General features: G+C 48.5%; 2 protein-coding genes across 6 annotated transcripts in view; one reads left to right on the top strand and one right to left on the bottom strand.

The window, feature by feature from the left end:
- SUSD6 (sushi domain containing 6) overlaps positions 1-19,039 on the bottom strand; it is a 92,847-nt gene extending 73,808 nt beyond the window's left edge. The window contains exons 1-3 of one of the 5 annotated variants that reach the window (XM_032112129.1): positions 18,956-19,039; positions 17,072-17,216; positions 8,174-8,286 (exon numbers count right to left, since the gene is read on the bottom strand). The gene's annotated coding sequence lies outside the window, so the exon portion shown is untranslated. Of the gene's footprint in view, positions 1-2,203; positions 2,319-8,173; positions 8,287-17,071; positions 17,735-18,955 lie in introns of those variants that run through there. The other 4 variants (XM_032112132.1, XM_032112128.1, XM_032112130.1 and 1 more) reach the window with 4 other exon arrangements.
- CCDC177 (coiled-coil domain containing 177) lies at positions 18,204-23,967 on the top strand. The gene is made up of 2 exons (XM_032112122.1): positions 18,204-18,330; positions 18,980-23,967. Exon 2 carries the CDS (start codon positions 18,988-18,990, stop codon positions 20,884-20,886), a length of 1,899 nt encoding a protein of 632 aa, XP_031968013.1. The 5' UTR covers positions 18,204-18,330; positions 18,980-18,987; the 3' UTR covers positions 20,887-23,967.
- Positions 23,968-24,388: the final 421 nt, after the last annotated feature.

Here is a 24,388-nt window from a genome sequence, read left to right as displayed (position 1 = left end):
GGGATTCTGGCATATCCCCTAATAAAACTGTGTTAGTGTGGGCTGCTCTAATATATCATCCTTGAAGACTTTTAAGAAGTTATTTACAGAGAAAAGAAAATCCAAACAACCTAAACAGGTCAAAGACATTCAAACATTTCACTAATCTATAGGTTTAACATTACACATACAAACTACAGCTCATTTCAAAGCAAGCAGCCTTTAACAGCTACTGTTAGAAATCACGTTACAAGTCTAGCATAGTCTGAAAGAGCTGCATTTTTATATAGAATAAGAACATCATCCTCAAGCTCACTTACTGAAACTGGGAGTTTGGGAAGGGTATTGTTTGGTTTTGGTTTGCTTGGTTATTTTTTAAAGACCAACCTATCAGCAGGGTTTCCCCCTTAAAACTTATGTGCCTCTAAAAATCCTGCAGGAGATCCAATACACCAACATTCTTTTCTATCTTCATTCCCAAACAAGCAAACTTGATTTCGATCAGAGATCCTTTCAATTTCCACTCATTTTATTGCAAAATCCCATTAAATCAATGCAAAGAAAAAACAGGAACAGCAGCAAACCACAGCAATATTATAAACTGTAAGGAAAATTAGTTGAGGAAAAATGTAAACAGCTTTAAAATTTTCCAAATGGTCCTGGCACTTTTGAAATGTAAGCTAAGGGAGCTGTGTACAGAGGCACAGTATTGAAACTGGTTCACTACTGAGCACGAGGTTAAGAGAGTGCACATTTCAGCCCTGCAAAGTTCAATTGCCTACAAGGAAGTTATTCCTATAGCAAGTGTACACTGTGAGAATGAAAGCCATTCTAGTCTATAGCACAAATACGATGCAGTGTTTCATTTGCCACATAAAAGTGATTCCAGTGGCCAATTTCCTGTGACTCTGCTCAACCAGCTCCAAAAGCTGTACTTTGCCTTGTCTACAAGGTTATGGCGGCAGCAATGACCAACCCATTCCATTCAACACTCACTTATATCAGGAAGCCAATTTACTGCTGGTGGGCTGGTTGCCAGGATAGCAGTTCCCCCTTCCCCTCAGGGAATCACCAGAGTGACACGAGACACATCAATCCTTTGTGCTGCAGAGAAAGTTCTCCATGTACGCTCCACTTTCGGAGCCTCCCCACTGTCCAAAACACAGGGAAAGAGAGAAGCTGAGGGGGACAACTGAGGCAGTGGGAAACAAGCAGGGCAGCTCTTCAATGTGAGCTTCCTCAAAAATGTCTTGAATTACCATACACAAATATCATCAGTTTTAAATAAATAAATAAGCAAGGAAACAACAGGCCAGGCTTTCACTGGTCTCTTATTAGCATCACTAGGCTTAGTCTGAAAACACACTTTGCAGACTGCATCATAGTAGTAAGCCACATGAGAGCACTAAGCTTCCTGTGAGAGAGCAGGAGCTGCCACTACTCAGTAACAAAACAGCCAGCATACGAATCGCAGATGAAAACCTTTTCTAGTACATACAAAAGCTCACTTCCTGACATTTATAGGAAGCATTTCTACTGGTTAAACTTAAAATCAATTTTTGCAGCTGCATAAACAAGACTTCTAGTAGAGTCAAGGAAAATACCGTCCATATAACTACAGAACAGCAAAGCCAGATGAATTAGATAGACTTAAAAAGACAGAGAGTGCTTCACTGAAGTAATCTACCTATTCCCCACTACTACACTCTATGCTGGAGGTTAAATTGTTACTTCTGAAGTCATTCCATTTGTATCCAGAATAGCTTAATCACAATAGATTAAATATGTAAGGTGGCATTCTAAGGACATGACACTTCTCATGACAACTAGATAAACGTAATTACAGACTACTGTATTTCGGCAAAAGGAAACTACTGTAACTAATACCACAATACCTATGTTATGCATGGGTTAATTTTTCCCTTTCCCTCTTCTAGGAAATGCCTTCATGTTTCTATTTACATATTCCTAAAGCAGCATTCAATCCTGGCTGCTCTTCTCCCTCCCTCCCTCCCAGTCTTTCAGGCAAGCAGGTTGTGGGACCAACCCTGCCAGTTAAAGATGCCTCTCTCCCAGCTAAGCCTGATCAGCTGGGATCAGCTGGTTACAGCAGCCAACAAGTGGCTCAGAGGGCAGGGGAGCTGTGGGGAGTCCCTGTGCCAAGCAGAGTGCACAACAGGACACAGTCCGGGAAACTCTGGAGCAAGGCTTCCAAGCTACTGACCTTTCATGCAGTTATTCATAGATAAAGGGCTTCTCTGGATGTATCTCAGGAAAGCAAAAAGAAATGCAATTTTCAAAAAGGAAAAAAAAATTCAACAGCAGTGGCCTGACACAGACAAGTGCAGCATGCAACCTTTCTGGACTGACAGAGGCCAGCAACTTACATCTGTTTGCTCACGAAAGCAGAACAAGCAAGAGGCGTATTTGGGAGGTTACAGCAGTAGACGGCTGTGGTGTGAGCACGTACGCCGATAAAAGGCAGAAGTGACGCACAGGAATAGTCACAGAAACCCAAATCTAGAGTTATAATGTTGCACAGCTGAGGTTAAGATCATGGCAGGCTGCTCTTACTGAGAGTTGTAACAATTCTCCAGGCAGGAGCAAAGTAGCTGAAAACAACCATGACCCAAGACAAAACAAATTCCATCAAAACCACTACACTACAGGCAGGACACACATTTAGTGACTTCAGTTACTTACTGACTCCCCAGGCAGCTGTGCTCAAGCAGCCATTTCAGTCCACCTTCAACATGCTGCACTAAATATAAACTGCTGATAACTGCGTGGAAACTGTTTCAGCAGAGACGCGGAGCACTGCGCAACTCAAGGACGTTGGGTCCTCCTCAAAGTCTACAGGTGGTCAATTTGCATGACAGGCAGAGAGAGAAGGGGACAGAGCCAAAGTCTCTGCTACGCTTGTGGCTGGGAAATTTCTGCCTCGAGATCAGTACTTTCCCAGACCCATACTTCAGAGAGTCATCTGCCTTTAAAGAGGAAATATGGGGGCACCTGAGTTTCGACAATGACTTGTCTAAGAGGAAGTTATGACTTCTTTATCATGTGCCACTCTGCTCTATATTGGTCTTCAATTTTAAAATCTAGCTAGATTAGGTTGCAGATCTTTCAAGCACATCCTTCACCCAGTGGCCCTTGAAGAAACATAGGTTTCTACTTTCAGATGATACTGTATTTTCTAGTGGTCCATAAAACATTCATTTAAATAACAGGACAAGCCAATGTAAGAGGGCAGATAAAACTCAAAACAAGAAAAAGAAAAGTTGTTTTTTCTCAAAGTCTGGCTTAGAGGATTACTACCAGAAACAACATGAAACTTACAAAGACAGAAGTATGATCTGTAAAGCTGCCAATGCCACAACTGGCCACCAGATTACAGTAATAGAAAGAATTATCCTCTCTGCATCAAAATATACCCCAAAAAACAGCATGTCACAAAAAGAAGAAAAGGAGGCAGACTTGCAAAGAGATTTATGGCAGACACCTGAAAAGGAGGTGGATGAAATCAACGATAAACTATAGACACCACACAGAGCACTGATCCTTAGAGCACTGACATTTAATATGTAAATTCCTTCTCTGCTTAAGCATTTTGCCTCCCTTTGATGTATACAGACAAGTTCAAACTAGAGATGAGAACTGGGAGAATTCCCTTTATCTCAATTTTTTTTTCTTGTCTAAGCAACAGTTAAGTGCTCTATCACTTTTGTTTCTGTTCAGAGGGGAAAAGAAAAAAAAAAAACACTAGAAAGAGAAGCATAACAAATATTATTAAAGGAGAGAGTCAATGTTTTCCCAGCTCTGATGTAGACGTAAGCAGCAAGCTGGTGCCCGACAGCTACAGTGCAGCCTAGGAGAAGAGAAAGACAAGCTGAAAACAGAGGACGGTAAAGATACTCCGGAAAAGATCCAGATGTCTTGAGCTTAGTCCTACTGCATGAAAAATTAAAGAGGTTAAAACCTCCTCTTAAGGACTTTTCTTCCCATTGCTCTGACCACGACTCTTCTGAACAAGCTGCATTGCTCCAGAAACCTCAGGAATTACGGTGACAATAGATTCCTGCCAAGAGAAGCACCATTACATAATAGCGTTTATGGGAACATGCACAAAAAGCCACTAGGAAGCGCAAACAGACAAGTGCAAGATCCTTTCTGCCCATCAGCTCAGTTTAGCTCTTGACCATTCTAAAGACTACTTCAGGATATTTTTAATTTATATATTTACTTCCTCTTACCCCCTTCCACTCAACAAAATCTGTGTTACTGTAACTACACTGAGATCACGTCCATTCCCCACAATAACATAACCCCCTTGAGAATACGCCCACTTGAAACTACTGTATTTGCATTCATCTGTTTAAAAGAACACTACAAAGATGAAAACCTGAGACACTATTTTCATTTGTATATTAGAAAAAAGAACAATTTATTATGGTATATTTTCATCCTTTACCCAATTTTAGGGATACTTAGAACAATTACTGCTTTTCAGTTCTGAGAAACCTAGCGTGGCTATTTTTGAGTTCCAGGTCTTCCACTGGGGATTTACCATAGATTTGCTACACGCACACACGCAGAGGCTCAGCCTAAGCACTGCACACGTGTAAAGGCAGCTGCTAGAGAAGCTCTGACCTCTGGGCACTGTTAAGGCACCATAAAGAAAGCAAAGATGAAATCCTAACAGACACAAAGTTTCTCACGCTGAATTGTCCGCAGCAGCGCGTTCACTACCACCCTCATCTCAGACACCACTTACCCTGTGTCTCCCTATGCACCGAAAAGAAAGGAAAAAGAGAAGACAGCGGTGAACGCTTATCCGCTATTACTTTAGGGGCTTTAAATCCTAGAGGCTCATCCCGCACCAAGCGAATCCTCACGCCCCAGTACACACTTTAACACCGCTAACCTCAGAGAAAGCCCAGCTCTGCCGTCACCACCGACCACCCGCCGCTGTGACACGAGGGAGCCGCAGGTACCACAGGTGACATTATGTAAGGGAAGCGGCCGGGCAACCGGGCGGGGAAGGGCTCTCGCCGCAGCCCCGAGCACCGCGAGCTCCGTGCGGGGCCGCAGCCGGGCAGGGCTCCCCGGGCTCCCCTCGGGGGAACGCCGCCGACACCTTCCGGCTCCCGGCCCCGCCGCCCGGCCGCCGCCCAGCACACGCTCCACGCTCCCCGGCGGCGGGCCCGGCTCCGCGCCCCGCCGCAACCAGCCCGCTGCCCCCGCCCCGCGCCCCGGCGGCCCCTCGGCTGCGCGCCCTCCCCCCGCGGCGGCGGTGCTCACCGGGCGGGCGGGCTGGGGGCGGCGGTGCCGCTGGCGCTGCAGGTCGGCGGCCGCGCGCCCCGGCCGCCCCGGCGTCTCGCCCGCCCAACGCCCCGGCCGCCGCCGCGCGCCAGGCCCCGCCCCGCCCCGCCCCGCCCCGCGCGCCGCCGGGCCCAGCTCACGGGACGGGGCGGGGCGGGGCGGCCCTTAAAGGGGCCGCGCGAAGGGGCGCGGCCTCAGGGGGGCGCTGCGGCGCGGCCCCGCGGGGGGCGGAGCGCGCTCCGGGGCCCGGCAGCCGCCGCTGCCGCTGCTGAGGGACGGAGCGGAGCCGGGAAGTGCCCCCGCATCCAGCGACGGTCGCTGTTGGAGGCGGGCGGGAATGCTGCGAGCCTTCTCCCCTCTCCGCGGGGCGGCGTGCGGCTGCACGGACACGTGGCGCTCGCTCCCGGCCGGGCACCGGGGAACAGCGGCTGTGAGCGGAGCTGAAGCCCTCTCCGGCCTTCTGCCGCTCTCTGCCAGAGCAGAAGCGGCTCTGCAGCAGCAGGGGAGAACGGTGCTGCGTAGCCCGGGCCGCTTCCTTGCGCTGCCAGCCCCTTGTCGCCGGGCCGCGGGGCCAGCGCACGGTGAGGGTGCCCCTTGCCTTAGCCGCGGCTGTGGAGAGCGGAGACTCGGCCATGGGCACGCTGCTGCGGACTCGCCACAGTGGCACAGAAGGCACGCCAATGCTCTTGCGGCAGGCACAGTCCTGCCAGCCCGCTCCTTGCCCTGTCCCACCAGTTCACCTGCTGGCAGACCCTTCGTCACTCCGCTGGCGACAGGCCTGTGGTAGCACAAGCCACAGAGGGGTCCGTCCTGCTGTGCAGCACCAGCAGAGCCACAGTGCTGGCTGGAAGGAGGTCACACTCAGGCTCACAGGGTTTTAGTGCATACAGGCGTAGTGGGATGCTTACACCTTTTTGCCACCTCCTCTCTCTTCATCTGCTTTTTACAGCCTCTCCCAATCAAGGGAATCAAGGAGGCTTCCTTGCTTTGCTTTCCCTTCTATTGCTTGAAATAACACCTAACTTCTATGAATCTGCTACATTATTCATGTTTTGCTGTGGAGAGTGAGCTGTTCTTCCTCTCATATGGGGAAGGAACCATATGTAGTTCTACTAGAAAGGTAAAGGGAAGTTTAACTGTTCTTCTGCAATAGTATGGTGATCATTCATAGTAAAAGCCCATAACAGGTTATAGCTTACCAATGCCTTATCACTTCATCTGATGTAGGAGATGAATATTATACATCACAAAACATTCCCTATAAATACTCCCCTTGTAAGCACTTCAACACCAAAAAGCAGGAAAAAACTACATCATCATCCGGAAAACATGCGTAAAGGCAGGAAGGAAGAGTGGGAGCTAGAGCTGCACACAAACCTGCTGATTCACACAGCTGCTTTTTATGAAATCTCAGATGCAAAGGTGGAAGGCACAGAATTAAAATATTGGCCTGTGTTTTGCTGTGGTTTGATCAATTAGTGCAACTGTCCTGGACCTGACGGAAAAGTTCAGAAACTTTTGTACCTCTGAAATAACAGAGCTGTGAGGAGGCTGCCATGGTACTCCCTCTGCTCATGGCATTAATGCACAGAGAAAGGTCCTGGCAAATTCTCACTAAAATGACCTCTCACTAGGGACTGATTCATCACATTTTTGGCTTCAACCAGTTCAACTTTTTTAAACATTTAGAGATCCTTTTAATTTCTCTGCTATACTTTGTTTCCATAATTCTCATTCATACATATTTCTCTTTATAACTGTATCAAGCCGTAATAAAAAATACTATGCTCTTCCTTTGAGGCCTCAGATACACTAATGTGGCTGCGCTTGGCTTTTTGTTTATTATGGAATCACAGAAATCAGCATTTACAGACCATCTTATATGTCCAAAGTATCACACAGACATTAACTAATGCCTTTTACATTGGATTTGCCACACTGCATCAGACCACCAGCCAGTCTGATCCAACCTCCTGTTACCAGCAACAGCCAACTGCCAATGCTTCAGAGGAAGTAAATGCCACCAACTGCCCACAAAACAGTTACAGCCCTCTTCCAGCCCAGTGCCTGTGACCGACTGGTTCCAATCTTTTCAGGCTCCAGGTTCTGAAGAAACATTTTCTCTTTATTACATGTGTCAACAAAGGAAGGTCGGGAGTTGCCACCAACAGAGCACCTCCCCCCAAGGCACAAAGCTTATGGTCTCAACCCAGGTATTTTGGCACGATTTTCCTGACGTTTGCTTTCAGGTTGCTTGAATAGAAATGAAAATAAATAATTCATCAAAACATTTCATTTTTGGTAATAGAAATTTTAAAGCATAAAAGCTGCCAAACTTCACTGGAAGGTCAAAGCATGCTTATTTTGTGCAGCCCCATCTAATTAAACAATTTCTTATCCAATGGTTATGGATGTTGCTTTTACTCCACAGGGGGAATTTTACTATCACAGAAGTCTTAGTCCATCAATACACTCCTTTCTGGCAAAGACACCGATGGGATTCGGTCAGACTCACTGGCACACGGCTAGGGAAAAGGGCAGCCCATACATGGGGGCAGTGGGACACCCCACACCACATCTTGCCCTGGTTCCTTTGGCAAACCTGCAGCAGTGGGATGGCAGTGGAAGCTGGGCTGGAGAGGACATGTTCTACAGCAATATAAAACATCTCTCGTAGTGATGCAAATGCACACTGTTCTGCATGCCTTGATAGGCCCCACAGGGACAGTTGCTGCCCTCTGGATCCAGACCTGCCACTGGATTATTCAGATAAAAGAAACATATTTTTAATCCCAGACATGAAATTTGTATTCTGTCATTCAAACTGCCGAAAGCCCTTCACAACCTTGTGAAAACAAATGGTACTTCTTACCCTCCTGCACACACCTAACCATTCCTTCCATCCCATGGTGGACTTCTGTAGTAGGTTGATGCTGGCTGGATTCCAGGCACCCACCAAAACCTCTCTATCGCTCCCCTCTGCAGCTGCACAGGAGAGAGAAAATACAACAAAGGGTTCATGAGTTCAGGCCCAAGAGAAATCACTCATTAAATACCATCATGGGCAAAACCAGGCTGAATTAGAGATATTAATTGAATTTATTAGTAAAAAAATCAGAGCAGGATAATAAGAAGTAAAATAAAACCTTTGAAACACCTTTCCTCCACCCCTCCCTCCTTCCTGAGCTCTACTTCCACCCCCAGCAGTGCAGAAAGACAGGGAATGGGGGTTATGGTCAGTTCATCACCCATGGCTTCTCCTGCTGCTCAGGGAGAGGAATCCTTCCCCTGTCCCACTATGGATTCCTCCCACGGGAGACAGTTCTCCATTAACTTCACCAACCTGAGTCCACCTCACAAGCAACAGCTCTCTGCAAAGTGCTGCAACGTGAGTCCATCCCACAGGCAACAGTCCTGCTCAAACTGCTGCAGTGTAGGTCACTCTTCCATGGGGTGCAGTCCTTTAAGGACAGGCATTACCACCATTTCTAACTGGCCCAGCCTTGATGAGGCACATGCGTCTGTGGAGCCACCAGGGGTTGGCTCTGCTGGACATGGAGGAAGCTTCTAGCCACTTCTCACAGAAGCTGCCCCTGTACCCCTCCCCCTGACTACCAAAGCTTGGCCATGCAAACCCAATACAACTTCAAAAGTTACTGAAGTCTGTTCAGGTGCCACATTATCTAACATGACTCCAATTTCAAGGTAACTTCACTTCTAAGGGAAGCCACTGATAAAATATGATTTCTGATGGTAGTGCTGAGCTGGAAAAGGTCTCGTGACAGCCTAAGCACTATCAGAAGTGAAGAAAAAACATAGTCTAAGAGATGTTACTTCAGGCTGTCACACAATCTCACAATCTATCCTTGGCCATGAGCCCTGGTAATGTTACCATTGTATGTGACCTCCTTCTCCCCAGCGCTGTGTGCCCCTGCAGACAAAGAGGGAGTGCTGTACTTGCTCCATGCCATTTGTTCTCTCCTCCACATTGCTGTCCAGCCAGCAAACCAAAAGACTAAGACAGCTTCACTCTAAGGAAGGCTGTTACAGACACCCTTGAGCTCCCAGCTCAGTCATCAAAGACTTTTTAGCTTCAGAGGACTCTCTCACAAGCCTTTTTTTCTCAGAGAGCGCTCTTACCGCTATGACGCAGGAGCGCTACTCACCTTTTTCTGTTTCCATCAACTCTTGCATCCAGATTCCAGTGGGAAAGCAAGTAGCTGGCATCACATCAGAGATGCCTTTTGCTTCTTGGAGCTGCCAGCATGCCATGCCTCATTCTAGCAAACAGCATCTCCCACTTGGGCATACATGACAGCCACGCACACACTTCTTCCTTTGCCTTCTTGCTGGTAACACCTCTGTGACCTATTCATGGGCAACTTGTTTGAAGTAGGATTTGTGCAGGAGTAAATCAGTTTTTAAGTGCTTTTGAAATCCTCACAGCCCATTAGCCTCCTGTAGATTATACATCTCTTGTTTGCTTTTGTTTTTTCCCCACTTCCTTCTGCACACATCTCCCATTCTGCTAGCCCTTGGTTACACTTCCAGTATCATACACTGGAACCCACACACCTCTTTTGTGTTTAGCAAGGCATTATTCATTATTCAGAGTAGATGTAAATAGAGCAGCTCATCTCCGAAAGACTATTAAAGCAACATGGGAAAAACAAGAATAAAAGAGAAATCTTGGCACACCATCCACCCTTCTGCCTTGCTAGGGCACTTGAGTTCACAGTCTGCTGATGAAGAACAGGTAAGGCTAAACCTGGCTATGAGCACCATCCTTGCCATGACATTTCCCTTCCTGGAGTACTGCAAACATGCACTGCATTAAGAGATTTTTCCTTTCTGTGACTTGAAATGCAACATGCAGTTGTGGAGCAGTCACCAGGGCTTTCATGCTGTCATGGGAGCCAGAAGACTCAGCTCACAACCTCGATTTTATAGGGATTTGGGTCTCGAAGCTGCACTACATTTGTTCTGTACATATAGGCCTGTACCAGAGAAGCTCAAAAAAAATCATCTCCTGGAAACTACCCAGAGCTTTTCTCTCTGAGGGAAACAAATGAGGCCTTAATTAATTTTCTTTCAAATACAGCAAATTGACTTCTGCTCCAGTTGTGCTAGTTTCAAGCCACACAGCAAAATGGTATTAATTCCACTTCACTTAAGGGCTAAATATTCAAAGCAAGGAAAAGGGAGTTTCCTGTAGGTCTTGCTAATGTTGAAGTCAACAACCAAACCACCCTGTTTTTTACAGGAGCGGTTTCTTCAGAGTCTGCATTTCTGAGGGTGTATGTGACATGCCCCTGGGTTAGCACAGCAAAATGCAGGATACATGAAAGGCACTGGTGGAGCAAATTGCCTGGTCCCTTGCATATTTTTAAAAGTCTGCCACATCTTGCCTCAAATTTCATTCCACAGGCTCAAGGATAGAAGCACTTTTAGTGCCCTGTCCTAAGGCTAGCTTACTGGTTCACTGATCATCCTAACTAGCCCTGCTGTCTCAATTTAATCTTACCAGAGTTTTGCCTGCAGGATTTCCCAACACTGGAATAACCCACAGTGTTCTGCACAGGGTCTCCTCAGTAGCTTGCAAACCAGTGGTGTACTCCTCATCTCTATCAGAGACACTTTGCCCAATAAACCAGAAGATCACATTTGCCTTCTTAGCATTTGCTTCATTTGGGTACAATCAGCACCTACCCCATGTCCCAGAGAATCGCACTCAAATCCCAGCAGAACAATTTGCCTGGACACAGTGCCACTGTACAGCAGCCATGCTGCACAGGTATCTCACTGTGGTGTTCTTCAGTGCCATGGACCTCTACTAGCATCATCTCATGAATCTCATCCCTACACTGTGCTTAAAAGCATGAGGGTTGGAAAAAAAAAATTGTACAACAAAACCCAAATCACTGAGTCCAGTGAGACTGTTAGTTCAAGGAGAGAAACTGCAGGATCTGACCTATATACACATGCATAGGAAGCACCAATTCTACAAAACTGTTATGGGAAACTATCCATCCCTTTAGTACGTTCAATGATACAGTAGCTGCATCATTGCTTATGTGTTACAGTAAAGAGGTAAAGGGGATCACTCTTGCTTGTCTGAGGGATTCTGTTTCAAAGAGGACAAAGGGCAAGACCTCCTTCACCATAAAATCCTGTAAGCAATTTAAGTTACCTTCCAAACATTTGAAACCCTCTCACTGCCAAGTTTATCTAATATATTTAATACAGGGCTTCATTATCACATTGGCTATGCACTGCTTAGGGAAGGTGCTATTATTCTTCTTCACAGATGGAAGAGGGCGGTACAGATACCATAGATACCAACTCACACCACTTGCTCAGTAAAAAAGTGACAAGCAAAGAACTGAACCTGTTCCTATCTAACACCCATTGTTCTCAACCCTTCCTTCTTTCCAACAACTTCATGTTCCATGATTTCCAAAAAGCAGCCAAATTTACTCTCAGCTTCTCCTCTGTCAACTCTGAAAATTAAATTAAGAAAGTCAGGCATCTCTTGACTTTTTCTTCAAAATTAAGGGTAGCTGTAGATGTCTTTCTATTACACAGCAGGTTTTTGTCACAGGACATTCGTTAACTTCTTGGATTCCCACCTGTTCTTTCCACACAATTTTGCATTGTTTGGCTATACACAGACTCTGTACACCTCAAGGAAGCAGCAAATCTTCATTTTCTTTTCTTTATAGAAAACTCAGTCCTTTTCAAGCTGCATACTAAAACTACTGTCTGCTGACTTTCATATTTTGTGAGGCAACATCTGGCATAAAAAGTGATTGCAAATATGATCAGAGCTAGGAGATTTTCTTCTAGCAGTCTTCCAGCTGGCTTTATTCCCAGAAATCAGCCCAATAGAAAAGAAAAATCCATTTGGCACCGTCTCCAGTTGCAATTACTCATTCTTCAGGTAGAACAGTTTCCCCTCTTGGGGAGGTTTTGTTGACATGGGATTCAGATGATGAGTTCTGAACTGCATTGGAACTGGTATGGCCTCTGCGGTTCTGGACAGATGCTCTCTGATGCCTAAGGAATTCATAATCCCAGCTCATGTTGTAAAAGAATAATAGAGTTTATCCCCTCCAAAGTCTAAACATATAGCTATAGGTATAACTTGAGGAATTTAAATGTAATCCTATCATTATGGGTAGTAGACTTCAGCTGCAGCCATTCACCGGTAATTAAGCAGAATTATTCATAAGGGGCTTTGGCCAAAGTCATGGCAGTGTTGGTGGCTCAGGTCATTGTTAAAAAGTGTTAAAACAGCAGGGGCAACTCAGGCCTGGGCAACCTCCTGTGGACCTAATGTCGGTGAGTGATGCAAACCTGCCCATGTGTGTTCACTTTGCCTCCATGAGTGGAATATTTGTCCTCCAGTTCTCCTGAATTCAAGAGCAGGCATCATGGGTTTAACATCTCTGCCTTTCTCCCCAGGCCATATTAGACACCAATGCAGGCTGAATGCAAAGGCCCCATATACATCCTTTACACTCCATAAGCATGGGTGTATGGATAACAAAACAAAGAAAGGTCCAGATTCCAAATCCTGACCTCTCTCATGCTCCCTGATGTGCATCACTCCCAGATGAGAGCAGAAGCAGACAGCAAATCTCTTCCTTCTGTCTGCCAGCTCCTTGGCACAGTACCATCAGGCAAGACCAAGTACAATCTAGGAATGGAAAACTAGCTCATATTTAAATTGGAACATTAAATACTATATCCTAGAATACTATGTTCTGATGGCTTCTGATAGGCAAAGGAGGAGTGATGTGAGATTTTTGCAGTTCTAAAAATACCTAACCAATAAAATCCAAGCAGTGCTGAAGGTAGAAATCATACAAAAAGAGAAGGAATCTTACTATTCAGCTAATACACACCTCAGATTAGTTTAAATGAAAATAATTTAAAATCTCCAGTCTTAATCTGACAGTTTGTTCTGTTTGATTCCACTTTGCATTTTACTTCCCTTGAAGAGTATCACCAGCAATGTCATACTTCCCACTGTTCTTCAGTAGCTTCATGTTGTGATTTCCAGGCTGTGTTAGAATAAATAGCACAGCTTGGAAACTGAAGCAGCATGGAAGACTGATCATTTGCTCAAAACCAACAGTTTTCAAGTAAATGAATGGGATGTAATTGCATTTTGGCTTCAGCTTGAAAATGTAACCATGCAGCATTAGGATGTAACCTTCCTGTTGAGTTTACACTCAATGGCACTTGCTTATTAGAGACTATTCTGGGTGACTGCACTATTTGTATATGGATAGTAGCTCATACACATGTAGTTTGTAGTCCTGCATGGCTCACTCCAGTGGTGTACTCAGACTTCTCATAACAAAAACATCCTCATACTAATTTCAGGTATTTTTTTTACCTCATCTTAAGTTTGCCCTATGATCTTGGGGCCAAATCCTCCATGATTCACCATGTGCAAAGGCTCCATAACTCCCCCACAACCCGTAAGTTCTCTAAAGAAGCAAGGCCTGACCAGAAGAACTGAGTGCCTTAGGTTCAACAGCCACATCTGGGGTTTGGTTTGTGCCAGTATAGGCCAACATTCTAATTGCTCCAGATATAACCACTGACAACAGAATATCCCAAAACCCAAATAAAATCTACTCTTACATCTATATTGTTTCCATGGAAATATGCAGTGACAAGGTTTTTCCCCCTCATTTTCTCTGCCAGCCTACCATATTTTTTTCAAACAGCCCTGGTAACTGACTAGGTTTACCCAAATACAAAACTATTGCAGATGTGCCAAACTTGCACAAAGCCAAATAGAGAGCTGTTCAGCTTGACTCCAAGAAGGCATCCATGCAGCAACACTGCTGCCAGTCCTTAATACAGAGAGAGACAACTCTCTGCAGATCCTTTCAGCCAAGGACCAACAAAATCTTTTAGTTACTGAGGACTAACTGGTTTCAGTGAGACAGCAAACAGCACACCCCATGGTGTTACCCAGCAAGATAAACACGCATAACAACTCACTGTCAGCACACTGGCCTTAGACTCCAGCTTTATATTAGAGTGAAAGATATAGTATTTGCAGTGCAAGTCTGTCCCCAGTGGCTGCCAAACATTTTGCTTCTGGCAGTAGCCCTCTGCATCACCCCCACCATATGTCACCATTCCCAGCTACCTCCTCACACCCCATCTCTTCTCTGCATCCCTGCTCTGTGCATCTGCCCCAGCCAGAAGCTCCATTTGCCTAGAGACTCCAATGGGGGTCAGCCACAGATGACAACATTAGGGAGAGCCTCTGGGCTGTGAGCGGTGGGAACGGTGCCTCAGCTTTGGGTGGTTACTTTGAAGTCTCTCAGGATGTTGTGCACTCACCACACCAGAACAGCCTGGCAGGGGGCTGCAGAGGAGGGAAGCCTTGCCCACATCTCCCCAGCAGGCAGTCTGCGGCAGCAGGAGCATCCTGCCACCCATGGAGGAAGGGAAAGGCAGGCTGTGCCAGTACTGCAGGCAAAGCAGAAGCACAGAGTGACAAAAACCAAAGGCAAAGCATGTGAAATGTAAAAAAGGAACCAACACCGAAATCTCACGGAGGACTTTGGCTTTTGTCAGGTTGTTACACTGACATTGTCGCATGCTGGGCTTTGGACCTTGGCTATCAGGAAAGCCCAATGTATAAAGTCAAATGGGACTTTATGTTCAGCATTATCACATAGCAGGTTGCAAAATCATTCAGGTGGATGAGCTGCAGGACTGTAAACAAAGGATTATGGCATGTGACAAGTGGCTGTTCAGAGGGAAAGAACCAGGGATACCACGGCGACGGGGATCAGTAAGACATTAGACTGAGTACCTCATTAAAGTTTTAAAATAATGCTTAAACCATCCAGCTGACAGAAAAAGGTTGTGCTGGAGAGGGTCTGGTGTATCCTGGGAGAGGGGCAGGAGCTGCATCTGGGCAGGGAAGGGACATATTTGGGCAGATGCTTGGTGCCTGTGTCCCAGCAGCAACTAGGAAGAGAAGGGCAATATGCCTGGAAGATACCAGCAAAAATTGTGTCAGAGGGCTCCTTACTCTCCTCTCCCCAAGGCTGTCACTTTCCCCTTATCCGCAGGGCTCAGGAAGGTGCAGAAATACTCTGGTGCAAAACCAGCAAGAGTCTAAGCAATAGGGAACAGGCTGAGAGCTGACAATAGGTCAGGGTCGTCCCAAGAACGGTATAAACAGCCTGAGACAGAGAGTAGAAATTGCAAACTAGAGGAAGACAGGATTCAACCTGGAAAACAAAGGCTATTTAGCAAGGAGGAAATAATTCACGAACTAACATTCCTCTTGACAGAGGAAGGAAGAGTTCTGGAAAGTCAAACTATGTTGATCTAGCCTTAGGAGAGCTAGATAATTAGAGAAGGGGACACAAAGAAATTAGCTAGGGAGGAGGAAGGCAACGCTCCAGCACCAGGAATGAGCACACAGCTACCCTGCCAGGCAGCACAGAGCTCAGTGCTGGGCAGGAGCCCACTCCTAAGTTCAGGGCTGTGGCTACCATGAGAGTCTGACACACTGGGAGGAGACAGGTGACAGCTTCCTGTGCAACTATGGGAGATTGATTTGTGATGACAGTATGTGTTCTGTGTCTCTGAGGGGACATAGAAACAGTTTACAAACATTTGTAAGGCATACACCCAAGCAGGAGGGAGTGCAAATTACTTAGAGAAGACAAAACAAAGAGAGGGAAAACCAAAGCTGAAAGTAACTTAAAAGCTTTTACCAATGAGCTGTAGTAGGTTGTGAAATAGTTCTCATGAAGAGAGCAGAGAAGAACTCAGGTATGGGCAGTTTTAAAGCTGGATGGGAAGAAAGTACTTAATACATGAGCAATGGAAGACATATGGAAGAATTTGTCAAAGTGATACAAAAATTTCCACCCACTCAATCTGTAGTTCCAGTTTTCTGCTGCCCTGCATCTCTTGCTATCATTAGTAGTGAGGCAAAACAGGAAAATGTTTATTAAAGGTAACCTTATAGTACTGCTCCACCTCAGCACACATATTTCTAGACGTATCTAGCCAACAGAGAATTAGGCTTTATAATTGTGTCTGGGAAAATGACTCACTAGCAGCGATCCACTTAAACTCCTCCAGTGATCTCCTCCTTCCCTATCCCAAATCTCCTTTAGTCTTGACGAGGTAGGGATATGATTCCATGTTTGGATAGTGTGTGGTAATGTCTCCTAACGTGACATCCAGCTGCTTCTACAAATCTCCTGATAAATCCCTTTTTAACTGCATTTGGGAGAGACCACTTACAGGACTCCCAAAGATCCACAAGGAAACCTGAAAAGATCAAGGCTCAAATACAGTCCCAATGAAGGCTGAAATAGCAACCTGCCAAAAACTTGGAGGAGCCTACACCCTACCTGGCATATACACCTACCAGCTTAATATTTCCCATGAGGAGGGAACACGGCTGTGGCTTGTAGCTACGGTGCTACAGCAAGTAGTAATGGTTAGCCCCATCAGCCAGAAAGCTGGGCTCTTCAGACAGCAGAGAGCTGTTCCCTGGCCTGAGGATTTTTCTCGTGACTAATAAACAAACTCTGTACCTGTCCCCTGCAGACTATCATGACGATGAATGAATGAGATCAGACTAGTCAATATGGCTTATTGGTGGAGTTTGCTCACTTGCTGTGGATGCATCATTACCCTGTGCATTCATCAGCACCGGGATGAGCACAGTTCAAAGTCTTTGCCTGTACAATATGAAATGACAACCAACCTGCAGCTCCTCAGCTTTCTGCTAAGAACTCCCAGGCCTTTTTGGGTCCTTCTGTTGCTCTGTATCCTTGTCCTGGGCCATCCTGGAAAGTCCTTTGGCGAGTATCATATCCTTCCGTATTAAAGCAAAGCATATTAAGCTGTACCTGCAGAAGTTAAATGAGAAATTGCTGAAAATCATTGACTTCATAACACAGTGACTAATGGTGCGTTTACTACGCCTGTCTTCTGCCTGAAAAAATCAGAGTTGCTCCACTAAGTGGCACAGATGCTCTGCACCTCCACAAGCAGCAGCGATCCTCTTTTGGCTGAATGGTATTTCCAGAGCAAAGCATTTCTCGACTGCATTGAGGCTGTTGAGCCCAGGATCCCTGCAGAAACCAGGGATATTTCAAAGTAACTGCAAGCACCATATTCAAAGTGGGTACTCAAAAAGGTGTACTGTATTGCCTGACACATCTCTGCATCAAGCAGTAACTTACACTGGCACAAAAGGAATAAGGTTTCATGGTTGGAAACTGCATTGAACTGAAATCTGAGAGCTTTACCATTCCTTTCCAGCTCTGGCGTGAATTCCCTAGGCGGCCCAAGGCACCTTCATCTCCCTGGGGTTCAGTTTGCCATCTGTACAACTGGGTTAGCATCTCCTGCTCCTTCTTACACCCCTTTTATCTTTGTCTACATTAACGTTAAATACAGATGGGCTTGTTTGTGTGCAGGAACAGTGCAAAACAGGGGGCAAGGTCTGCAGGGAAAGACGTGAGCTCGGAGGGGCAGGTGCAGGGCAGGACGCACGGATGGAGGGATGCGCACACAGGGAGCGGGGGTGCCTGCAGGGAGGGACACGCTCCTCGCGGGCCGGGCGCTTACCCGCCACCCGAGCCAGCCCCGAGCCAGCCCTGAGCCAGCCCCGCACCGCGCCCGCCGCAGCAGCGCCCGGCCCGGCCCCTCGCGGCGGGGAGGCGGGGGCGGCTCCCCCGCCCGGCCGCAGCGCTGCCCCCGGCCCGGCCCGGCGCCGCCGCGGGGCTGCGGGGCGGGCTCCCCCCGCGCCCGCCTCCGCCCGCCCCCCGCGCGGGGCTGCAGCGGGCAGCGCGGGGCGCCGCAGCCTGCGGGCGGCCGCCGTGCCCGCCGCCGCCGCCCCGCAGGAGAGGGCGCCGCGTGGGGCCCGGGGTGCCATGGAGGAGCCGCCGCCGCCGCCCGCCTGATCCCCGAGGCCGCCGGCACCGAGACAAAGAGCGGGGCTGCGGCCGCGCCCGCCCGGTGAGTGCCGCGGGGGACCGGGACGGGCGGGGGGCTCCGTCTTGCGCTGCGGGCGGCGTCCCGGGGGTAGGTCTCGGTCCCGCTGCTAGCCCTGCCTGACACGCCTGAGCACCCCTTTCACCATTCAAGCGCGGACACCCTCGTCCGCCACTCCGCCAAGCCCGACGTACCTAAAGCATCCTCAAGCCCGGCCACCCTGAGCCCAGACTGCCCTCCCGGCCCAGACACACGCCGTGCACCCCCAGCTCCCCCGTTCCTTGCCGAACGATTCTGCGCCCACTGCCCAAACCTGCCGGAGGACTCTGAGCGCCCCCCACGTCACCCCGAGCACCCCCATCACCCCGAACGCCCCCGCACGCACCACAGGGCACAATCCGCGCGTCCTAAAGCCTCCCCCACCCCGCCCCTGTGCCCGACCGCCCAAACACAGCTCCCCGCCCCGGGCACCCCCGCCCCGGACACTGTCCCTCCGCGCCCAACACCTCCCGCAACCTGCCCCATTCCTGCACAACCACAGCCCAAGCCCAGGCACCCCCGGTGCAGACCCCGCCGCCCCTTCCCAGCCGCTCCTCGCCCCTGCCCGGGGACACAAAGGGGTCTGTGCGCCCGCTGTCCGCCCGCTCACCCGCCGCCGCTCTCTGCCCCGCAGGCCGAGCCATGGTGGAGCCGCCGGCCGAGCCTCCCCCGCAGCCCTGCCCGGCGCCCGGGGGGGCAGCGGGGGGAGAGCCGGCCCGTCCTGGAGAGCAGTCGCCGCTGCTGCACCTGGACCTGTACAACTTCGACTGCGCGGCGGCGGAGGGCAGCCGGTACGTGCTGACCAGCCCGCGGTCGCTGGAGGCCTGCGCCCGCTGCGCCGTGCGGCCCGTGGAGCTGCTGCCGCGGGCGCTGGGGGACCTGCTGAGAGAGGCGCCCGGCCGCTCCATGCGGGTGGCCGCCGGCCTCTACGAGGCCTACGAGCGGGAGCGGCGCCGCAAGCTGCAGCAGTGCCGGGAGGAGCGGGAGAGGATTATCCGAGAGGAGAAGAGGCGGATCCTCGCGCCCCTCGGCAGCCTGCCGCCTTCGCCCGCCGCCCGCGTCTCCTCCCGGGCTGCGGCCGCAGCTGCCGGCGGGCCCCGGACCTATGGCGGGGGGAAGGCCAGGGCATCGAGGGGTGCCAAGGGCAAGAGCCACTCCCTGGACTCGCTGCAGAAGCGCCGCGAGGGTAGTTGGGGCAAGACCTCTTCGGAGTCGGGCGCTTCGTCGTCCTACAGCGGGGAGAGCCTGCGGGAGCGCGGGGGCAAGGTGGGCGGCCGGGGTCGGGGGGTAGCCGTCGCCAACGGGGCCCTGATGGGGCGCAGCTTCAGCCTGGGCGACCTCAGCCACTCACCACAGACTGCCCAGAGAGTCGAGAGGATCGTCAGGGAGGTGAAGAGGAAGAAGGGCCTCTCAGAGGTGCCTGAGAGAGACAAGAAGATCGCAGCGCTGATGATTGCCAAGCACCAGGAGGCCAACCTCCTGCGGGAGCAGCGGCAGGCAGCCCATCTGCAGTGGGACAGCCAGCGGCGCCTGGCTGAGCAGCGGAAGGAGCAGGAGGAGAAGGAGAAGCAGAGGGCTCTCCTGCAGGGTCAGCGGATGTGGGAGAGCCAGGTGGAGAAGCGGCGAGGGAGACTGAACCAGGAGCAGGAGGAAGCCGCCCTGCTGAAGCAGAGGCAGCTCCTGGTGTGTGAGGAGAGGTGGCGGGAGCAAGCAGAGAAGCAGGAGCGGCTGCGGAGGGAGAAGCTGGAGAGGGCCATCAAGGAGGACAAGCAGAAAAAGCTCCATCAAGAGCTCAGCCTGAAGGCAAAGGAGGAGGTCAAGAAGGAGCACCAGGAGCGAGAGGAGCAGCTCCTGCAAGAGAAGCTGTCCACAGCTGCACAGAAGAGGCTGAGGAAGGAGGTGCAGTTGCAGAAGGAGAAGAGACTGTTCAACCAAGCAGAGAAGCTGAAGCACGAGGCCTTGCTCAAGGAACTGGCCAAGCAAGAGGCAGAAGAGAAGGAAATGCTGAAGGCATCCCTGAAGATGAGTTTGACAAAGGCTCAGGAGAACTATGAGCAGCTTGTGGAGAAGAGGAACCAGGAGCTGAGGGAGAAGGCCAGGCGTGAGGACATGCAGATCCAGAGAGCTAAACTGGCAGCAGAGAAGAAGGAAAGAGAGCAGAAGGAGCACTTGGAAGCACTGGCTAGAGAGACAGAGAGAAAGCTCCAGCATGCTGCCCAGGTGGCTGAAGAGGCTGTTCAAGAAAAAGCTCGCAAAGTGGTCTTGAGCCGTCTGGAAAAGGAAAAAGTGCAGAAAATGAACAAGCAAAAGGTGGAACAGTATGAGGACTTACGGCGCAGGGAAATTCTCCTCTCTATAGAGAGGAAGCTGGAGAGAAGTGAGCAGATCTTCAAGGAGAAGAAGACTGTCTTAGAAAATGCCAGGTCTGTTGCTCGAGCGTCATTCCATGTCCGGGAAAAGGTGCGGGAGGAGACAAATGTGCGCACCTTTGACAAGATGGCCTTCGAAGCAGAACTGCATGCTCACCTTAGTAAGAAATGAAAGATCTTGCCATGGATGAGTGAGGATCCACCACTGCTTGTCCATCTTAATGTGACAGAAAGCTCCTCGGCATGAGCATTTAAAAAACAATGAAAATCAACACCCACCCTAATTTCTTATTTTGGGGGAGCAGGGTACCGCACAAAAATGTGGCAGCTATTTCACATACTGTTTTAAATAGATTTTTCATTCTGGGTGTGTTTTAAAGACTGACCTCAGTCATCTTTATAGAGAGGAAGCAAGTTTTTGTGTCCTCCAACCCACAAGCACATGCATTTTCTCAGAGAGGGCTGCAAAATCTGCTTGAAGCCTCTGAGTTACTGATTGTTTACACCAGAGATGACTACAGCTGCACTTTCCATCCGGAAATGCAAACAGAGGTTTCTGACTACTAGAGCCTGCTGAATAAGAACTAAAACCCCCCAAGCTGATTCTGCCTGGAGTGATGGGTTAAAGTTACGGGACTGCATTTTCAAAGCTGCTCCACTCCCATTCTGAAGGTGAGGAAGGCTGGAGTACAGAATGCCATATGCGCTGGGTGCCCCTTGGCTGCCGCTGGTACCGAGCTAGGGAAAGCGCAGATGAAGGCCATGTAAGCAGACATCATGATCAGAGCTGGGAAGAAGCTGTCTGAAAGTGCTCACAAACACAATTTTGTTTTTGCTGTTTGTAACTCTTACCCCTCCCAGGTATCTTCATCACTCCATCTCCGTTCCAAGTTTCTCTTACAAACATCTGTAGAATTCCTTCTTTTCTTTTGGAGGAGGGAGAAAAGGAGAGAAATTAGTGGACAGTCCACAAACTGACAAGCACCCACACAAGCTACTTGTTCATTAAGTTAAAAAAATAGAGGAACCTGTGGAGTCTGGATTTTGGGGGAAAATATGGAGGTCACTTGTGAGTGGAAATCACCACCCTCAGGAATTCTCAGAACTCAAGAAGACCCTCGGCCACCTTATCCAATTTGCCCTATCTTGAGCAGGAGGTTGGACCAGATATCCTCCAGAGTTCCCTTCCAACCTTACAGTTCTCCTGAGCTGCATACAATGAGACATCCACCCAGCTCTTATCATTGTCTACTGATCAGGGCAGCATTTCTCTGTCCACTGGTGCTAAGAGTTGTATTCTTATACAGAGCACAAGAAAGAGTAGATGCACAAAATAAGGTACATTACAGATTCTCTTAGGTGAGGATCATGTCTTTTTTATAAGAGTTAACTCAAAACTGTTTAGAGGGAACTGAGTCCTTCTGCAATTAAGTACACCAGAAATGTGAAAAGCCTACCTGTGCCCTGTGCACAGCATTCAAGTACAACAGTGTTCTGCTCCAGGCTTCCACATTTACTCTTTGTTGAGTTGGAGTTGCAAGCACACATCCAAAGCAGTCACTTTGCTTTTCTTTTTCTGGCTCTGGGCAGCATCAGCTCTCTGTTCCACCATCCGTGACGCCGTATTGGATTGCTGTGGTGATAGCAGTCAGATCTGGAGCATGGAGGAGAAGCAGCAAGAACAGACAGGATCTTGTTTCTTTGCAGATGTCTCTGACGTACAACACAGTAGAAGAGAAAACCAGAAGAAGGTTGACATATGGCACAGACATGCAGTCTCGCATGCGTAGATTTCTGGTAGAAATTACCAGAATTTCCCAGGAGGTAACAGCAGGTCAAAACCCTCCTAGAAGGCTTTAAAGAAGGTGTTAAACGAGCAGTAATGGCAACAATAGACCAAATACACCTTGGTGCCCTGCAAGGCTAGAGACATTACACACAGTGTTGAAAATGATGAAGTAGGTATTTTTTTTATTTTTATAGAACTTGCTCTTCTTTGAGTAATGGTACAATTGGTGGTGTTAAGGGCAGGCAGCATGAAAGTAGGAATTAGGGCACCTGAGCAATGTTTGCTCTGTCAGCCATTGGCTCACTGTGTAATGCCAGGCAAGTCCCCAGAGGCTGGACTTGCTCCTATTGATATAAACAGAAGCGGAGTTCGGCTCTTGGGGTTGCTGGGACTCACAGGAATTAGTAAGACTTGGCTTGGCAAAGCACTTCAAAGACTTTGAGCAAATGTTGCTTACAAAGCACAAAGTAATATTTATTTATTTATTTATTTATTTGAGTGGTTATCAAAGTAAAACATCCCTTGGTGAAAAGCATTAATTAACACCAAAATCTGGTAGCTGTGGAAAGGACAGCTGCATTACTGTTTCCAGCAAGGGGGCTGTCCCCTCACCCTCGTCCTCAAAGCAGCAATTAGAACAATGAAACAAATCCTGCTGTAACACTGGACAAGGTCCTTGAAAACACACAGACTTCTCCACATGTTGTCCATGCCGCAGTGATCTATGTGTGCCCTTGTAGCGGCAAAGACCTAGAAAAGAGATGGCCGGTCGCCCAAATCCAACCAGTGCAAAACTGCCCTTGCTCTCTGCACTAGAGTTGGGATAAAACCTGCAGTGACTCCAGCATAGCCAATGTTTGATCTGGTCTGTAGCCTTTGGGGCTGCAGAGAAAGCCTGCCAGCATGGATATGAGGGCTTTTGCTTCCTGTGTCATTGCACTGTGGTTGAAATTCACTGCTGGGTTCATTTAGCAGAGGGGAAAATGGGGAGAGCTGGGAAACAGCAGAAAGAAGGCAAAGAGTGCTGGGTGAATGAGCAGGCAGCCTCTAACTGGAGCAGTATTTTTACCCATAAGCTCTACTGCAATCTACCTGAAGACCGTCCAAACCTCCCTCTGACAAGGGCATTCCCAGACTGAGAACATTCTGCAGCCCAGGAGACACATCTTGGCCACTGACTGTAATTACACCTGGGGTCCATCTCTTGCTGCTTACTGAGTTTGACAGCTTGGAGTTGCAACACAAACCTACATGATGGTAATTGGACTGGCAAACTAGTGTTCCTATACTGTGCAGTGTACAGCTGAAGTTTTGAATGTGCAATCTGAGAAAAAATATTTTTTTTTTCAAAAGACATTAATCTGTGTATGGATATTTTTTATTTCTCTTGTAGTTTAAGTCCAAATTCTGTGAAATTCAGTTGAGTTTATGAGTTTAAAATTGCAGCATGGAAAATTTAAGTCAGCAGTTTGGGTGAGAGGTATTTCTTGGGTCTGCTTATGCTTCTGTTTATTTGAGAAGGAATTCTGCTGCTGGATTTCTGTAGGAACAGAAATTAAACCCCGGGTCACACATCAAAAGTATGGCCCTTTTAGATAGGGCTCATTTGGTGTTTTTGCTGTTGAGCTGCAGGCTAGGGAGAACTAAAAATCAAAGCAAGCAACATGGAGGAGAAGCACTTAGAAGACTAAGGAGCAGTTTCTTTTGGCCGAGCTCTGGAGGAATTTTGGAACACAATGGAACACATTTTGCATGTTCAGAATCTGTCTTGTTTATGTGGATTGTCTAGTTTTTAACTGCAGCTGGGCTGAAACTGGAGCCCTTCAGTGCCAGATAGAGTGCCACCAATCTTATCTGCATGCTTCCTCTTCACACAAAATTAATC

Source organism: Corvus moneduloides, chromosome 6 (genome assembly GCF_009650955.1).
Source record: "Corvus moneduloides isolate bCorMon1 chromosome 6, bCorMon1.pri, whole genome shotgun sequence".
NCBI classification, from domain to species: domain Eukaryota; kingdom Metazoa; phylum Chordata; class Aves; order Passeriformes; family Corvidae; genus Corvus; species Corvus moneduloides.
Note: the sequence above shows the minus strand (reverse complement) of the source record. Positions and strands in the feature narration are given on the sequence as shown.